Raw genomic sequence first — 5,191 nt, forward strand, 5'->3', positions numbered from 1 at the left:
CCCCATACGCGGCGCGACAAGCACCCCAACAACCGGGGCAGTACCACCCCAACAACAAACGGCCTGCGACCTCGTTCGTGGTGTCGCTAAGCCAAAGCCGCGCTACACGCTCTCTCCTACTGACGCAGCGACTGTCGACGCAGCGACTGTCACGCCATGCTTTCCCTCCTGCTGCACGCCGCGTCGGGCTGCTCCGACTGGATCATGGATGACGCGTACGGCCTGAGCGTCAGGACAATGGACCTTGGCGTCGGACCCAGGTTTGAGCTCAAGACGGTGCCAAAGGGCTCGCTGCCGCTCAAGCATCACCTGGCGCCGGCTCTTCATGGCCACATCATCTCGGTCGAGACGGGCGCCTTCTCCGCCGGCATCCAGAAGGCGACGGGCCTGCCTGACGGCATCGCACTCGCCGGGCTTAACGTGCAGGGCCTCTCCTGCGACCTGCACGCGCTGCTCAACTCGTCCTACCCGCGGCCGTCGAGCACCTCGAAGGACCTCTCGCTCTACGCCTTCTGCAACTGGGCGCTGGCCAACTTCGGGAGCGCGGCGGAGGTGCGAGCGGCGCTCGAGGCTGAGCAGGTTGTGTCCTAGGCTAGTAACACAGAGCAACTGCTTTATTGGTGTGATCCCCACTCTCGCCGCGACACTCTGACAGGTGCACCTCTGGGGCCCGGCCTCGCTGGAGGCCGGCGGAGTCCACTTCATCGTCCGCGACGCCTCGGGGCTCGGGCTGTTGGTCGGGCGCACGGAGGGGCGTGTGGACAGCGTCTCTTCACGGTTGCAGCTGTGGACAGGCTCGGGCTCGCGGTCGAGTTTATGGAGGAGGCGGTCAGGCTCTACGACGACGCCAACGACGGCGCCAGCGGCGTCGGTCTCTTTTGAGAAGGAGCCGCCCTGCCCGAGGTGTGAGCAGCGCCTCTTCACTCGTCGGGCTGCGAGCAGGTGTCTTCACGAACGAGCCGCCGTTCCCGTGGCAGGTCGCCAACGTGAAGCACTTTCTGTGGAAGCAGAGCCTCGCGCGCCCGGCGACGACCGTGCCAGGCTTGCTCCCCCGACCCGCGAGTCATTGTCGTCCTCATCCCAGTCTTCTAGTCTTGCCTCTGCTTGAGCAGGCGCCTTTTACCCCGACGAGCGCTTCCTGCGCATCTTTCTGCTCAAGTCTGCGATGCCGACGCCGCGCTCGTACCAGGAGGGCGGTGGGGCGTGCGCAGCATGGGGTGGGGGGTGTGTCGCGGACTTGCCGCGGGCCTGCCCCTGGTAGGAGGCGGTGCAGCACGCCTTGCATGTCCTCAACTCGATCACCGTCCCGATGGGCGAGCAGATGGGGACAGACAGCGGCTTTGGCGAGGGAAGAGCGGACCACACTCACTACGGGCACATCTACGACCACAGGCACGCGCAACTCAACTCACTCACTGACTCCAGGCTCGACTGTTCTCATCACCCCAGCGCACGTCACACGACCGCAGGAACGCCACCCTCTACTGGCGGCACCAGACCAACCTACAGCTGCAGCGCGTCAGGCTCGCGGCAACTCCTCCTTCTTCGCCTCTGGTGTCGGCCGCGTCTCTTCACAGCTCAGGCCGTGAATAGGCTGGCTGATGTGCTGCGCTTGCCCAAGCCCGTCTCCCTCTCGCTGTACAACGACCTGCCCTTCTTCCACGACGCCGCGGGCGCGTTCAGCGGCGCGGTGGGCTGATGGGTGGCGGGGCCTCTGGCTGACGGAGTCGGCCACGAGCTGGGGAGCGCGCGAGCGGGCTGCCGGGCTGGGGAGTACTGGGCTGGGTTTTTAGGCATTGTGGGGTTGGCTCTCCCATCGACCCTCATGACCTCCTGCGGTCTCTGAGATGGACACCAGTGGGTGTGGGACCACAGCCAGGATACACTCGAAGGCTGGGTAAGCAGTAGAGGTCGATACTCGGCGCGTCCCACATGGTCTGTGTCGCTGTCGGCACGCTGTCGACAGGACGTCGAGCGACACCGGTGGCAGTGCCACCCAGGAGTGGTCGGGCGGTCTCCTGTCATGAGAGAGCCACCATGTGATCCGTATGATGATTCCTGACAACCGCCTCAGTCAACTTTCGTCACAGTTCCCGCTCTGAGAGGAGCTGCGGGTCAGTTCGACAGCTGGAGCTGTGTCGCCGGCGTGCGGCGGCCTGCCTCCGGAGGTGCCTCTGAGGTGGACATTTTTTGGTCACCGTGAGAGAACGCGTTTGAATTTTCACTCCGGAACTTCAACTCCGCACGCGCACCGGCCAGGGCTACAATAGTGCCAGTGAGGCGAAGGCGCGAGTCGGAAGGCCGCGACCGTGATTTGGTCCCTCAATTTACCTACAATCGCTGTGAACCCAGCCACGTAGCTGCCAGGCGAGAGCTTCGCTGCTTGGGCGGGGTCAAGGGGCCCAGGCCCCACGGCCCCAGGGAGGCAGGGTGCGAGCTGACAGCGGCGCGTACGCGGTGTTATGGGGTGGGGGTAATACTTTTAGCGATAGAGCGGTGGCGGCAGAGGCACCATTTCGGTAACCGAAACCCACACCGCTGACAGTGTAGCTATCACATCCTCCCCGCGCCCATGCCGGCCGCGCCAAAGGACGCGTCCATGAAGGAGCGAAACCACGGCGAGAAGATGAGGGGCTCGAAGAGGAGCGGCGTCGCCTTCACGACTGGCATGCGCGTCACGAACTCGGTCGCTACGTACGACGCCACGGCGAGCATGGCGACGCGGCCGTTGAGCAGCTCCCGCTCCTGCACCGCCACCTAAAGGCTAGTACTGGACGAGTCAGCTCCTCCGCCCCGCTAGCGCGCGGCGAGGGCCATGGGCGCCGCCGCCTTGTCCTCGAACGAGAGCGGCTTGTAGAAGTTGAGCGGGTCGAAGCGGAAGTCGCCCGGCGTGCGGCCGAAGAAGCCGAAGCCGTTTGCGTACTCGTTCCATTTGAGCCCGAGCTGGCCGCGCGTGTCCAAGTCCGACCGCTCGAGCTTGGAGCTGCCCCATGCGAAGAGGAGCACCGCGGGGAGCACCTCGAGCTGGAAGAGGCCGCCGTTGAGCAGCGAGGGCGACGCGCCTCCAGACGCCGCCAGCGCGTCCTTCAGGCCGAGGGCGTCGGTCAGGATCGGGTTGAAGATCTCCTGAGTCGGCCACGCGACGGCCGCGAGCATCGCGAGCCTGCCGTGCTTGAGCTCCGCCTCGCGGTAGTAAGCAAAGTTGAAGCCCAGGAACAACTGCTTCTCGTCGTCGCTCAGACCCAGGAAATCGAGCGCCTCGATACGTCCCACAACCGGCGGCTTGGCCGCGCCATCAGGCAGTTCCTCGCCCGGCGGGAGGCCGCGCTTCTTGACGACCGCATCAGACACGTCGGACATCCTCACCGCCGCCGCACGGGAGATGGACGCAGTTGAAGCGACCGGGTTGCCGCCGAAGCGATGCAGCGACGGGGTGGCTGGTGCTAGCATCATGTGGCTTGGTGATGGCAGCATCATGTGGCTTGGTGATGGCAGCAGCATGTGGCTGGAGGCTGGAGGCCGGCACCAGAGGTCTCAGGGAAAATTCTGCAAAGAACAGGTGGCGTTTATTTTTGCTTGGGCGGCACTCATGCTGAAATTCTGCAAAAACCCTGGCCGGCCCCTGCGGTGCCCCTACCTACCTACCTACCTACCTACCCTACTTATGGGAAACTAAAAAAGAAATCACTCGATGGGTGAAGGTGGGGTACTATACCAACTAGAGTGATGGTTGGTGGTACTCTCCTGCATCCACAGTCCTTCTTGTGACATGGGAGGCCACTCTCAAGCCCTACAAGCATCAGATCACCCATTTGGGGAGTGTTGACATCGTGATTTCCGCGGAAAATTTCTTTTTCTGCTGTGAAAATTTCAGCTTGAAGAGAGGGAAAAACCCGACGGGAGGGCCCAGACCTACCCTACCTACCCCGGCATGAGTGCCGCCCAAGCAAAAATAAACGCCACCTGCAAAGAAAAGAATTTAAACAAGCCAAGTCTCTCTCACAGCACACAGGCTCGACACAGGTGCGAACTGGCGCGTGCTAGTACTATCACCGGCACACCACCGGAGCCGCCTAAGCGACTCCGTTAAGAACGGCAATGCACTTAGCTCCGTGCACAATGCCGCTGCAAAGAAAAGAACTCTCTCGCCGCAGACAGGCTCGACACAGGTGCGAAAAATCCCTGTGTGGTGGCGGCGTGCCGTCCTCCCATCCCTCCCTCGGGTTGTCTGTTTTCTTTCTTTCTTTCTTTTACAGGTGCGAACTGGCACAAGTCTCTCTCACAGCAGACAGGAGAAAAGAATTCTCGCCAAAAAGAAAGGAGAGCCGCAGCTCACTTGTGCGATGTGTCGCAGCGTTCATTTTCTTTCTTCCCTTCTTTTTTAGCTCCGGTGGTGTGCCGGTGATAGTACTAGCACGCGCCAGTTCGCACTTGTGTCGAGCCTGTGTGCTGTGAGCACTTGGAGCACTTGGAGTGCAGTTGGTAACCTCACATCCAGGGCCGGTGAGCTGAGAAGCGCATCCAGCGGGCCGGATGATCGGTATCGGGTTACGGGCTAGAGAGCCCTAGCCCCGGGGGTGCGCGTTCGCAGGGCAAGGGCTGTAAAGTAAACACGGGGCTCCGAGAGGGCTCCGTGTACCGGGTTTCCCCTTAACTTTCAGAACGCCCCCTCTACTCGGAGCTAGTGGACACGGACACTACGACACCACACGTCACGTACATACACGACTGTCTAACAACAGGACTTGGAGCACTTGGAGTGCAGTCAGCAACCGCACATCCAGGGCCGGGGAGCTCAGAAGCGCACCCAGCGGGCCGGATGATTGGCATCGGGTTGCGGGCAAGAGAGCCCTAGCCCCGGGGGTGCGCGGTCGCAGGGCCATAACACGTCTCCGAGGGATGGCTCCGTGTACCGGGTTACCCCTTAACTGCAGAACGCATCCTCTTCCTCGACCGTGGGGGGGTGCGCGTTCGCAGGGCCATAACACGGGTCTCCGAGGGTTGGTTCTGCGCTCCGGGGTTCCCCCAGCGGCGGAATTTTTCCCTCGCGCTGTGGGTCCCCCTAGCTGCGGAACGCCCCCTCTACTCGGAGCTATAATACGAGAATACTCTCCGAGGGTTGGCCCGTGTACCAGGTTTCCCCTTAACTGCAGACGCCCCCTCTACTCGGAGCTAGTGATACGAGAATACG

The 5,191-nt window shown here is 62.4% G+C and overlaps 1 protein-coding gene across 1 annotated transcript; it reads right to left on the bottom strand.

The window, feature by feature from the left end:
• Window positions 1–797: 797 nt before the first annotated feature.
• EMIHUDRAFT_373465 (hypothetical protein) lies at window positions 798–3,349 on the bottom strand. Its single transcript, XM_005785745.1, is given in 10 exon segments — window positions 798–871; window positions 943–1,041; window positions 1,113–1,189; window positions 1,262–1,392; window positions 1,470–1,523; window positions 1,594–1,756; window positions 2,361–2,407; window positions 2,478–2,487; window positions 2,507–2,757; window positions 2,830–3,349. 2 exon segments carry the CDS (start codon window positions 3,154–3,156, stop codon window positions 2,554–2,556), a joined length of 531 nt encoding a protein of 176 aa, XP_005785802.1. The 5' UTR covers window positions 3,157–3,349; the 3' UTR covers window positions 798–871; window positions 943–1,041; window positions 1,113–1,189; window positions 1,262–1,392; window positions 1,470–1,523; window positions 1,594–1,756; window positions 2,361–2,407; window positions 2,478–2,487; window positions 2,507–2,553.
• Window positions 3,350–5,191: the final 1,842 nt, after the last annotated feature.

The sequence above is a fragment of the Emiliania huxleyi genome, assembly GCF_000372725.1.
Source record: "Emiliania huxleyi CCMP1516 chromosome Unknown EMIHUscaffold_1588, whole genome shotgun sequence".
Lineage (NCBI taxonomy): Eukaryota > Haptophyta > Isochrysidales > Noelaerhabdaceae > Emiliania > Emiliania huxleyi.

Coding starts and splice junctions, on each gene's coding strand:
- EMIHUDRAFT_373465 (XM_005785745.1), bottom strand. CDS start 3,156: ATGCTCGCGGCCGTCGCGTGGCCGACTCAGGAGATCTTCAACCCGATC. Junction 2,758..2,829: donor CGCTCTCGTTCGAGGACAAG/GCGGCGGCGCCC, acceptor ACTAGCCTTTAG/GTGGCGGTGCAGGAGCGGGA.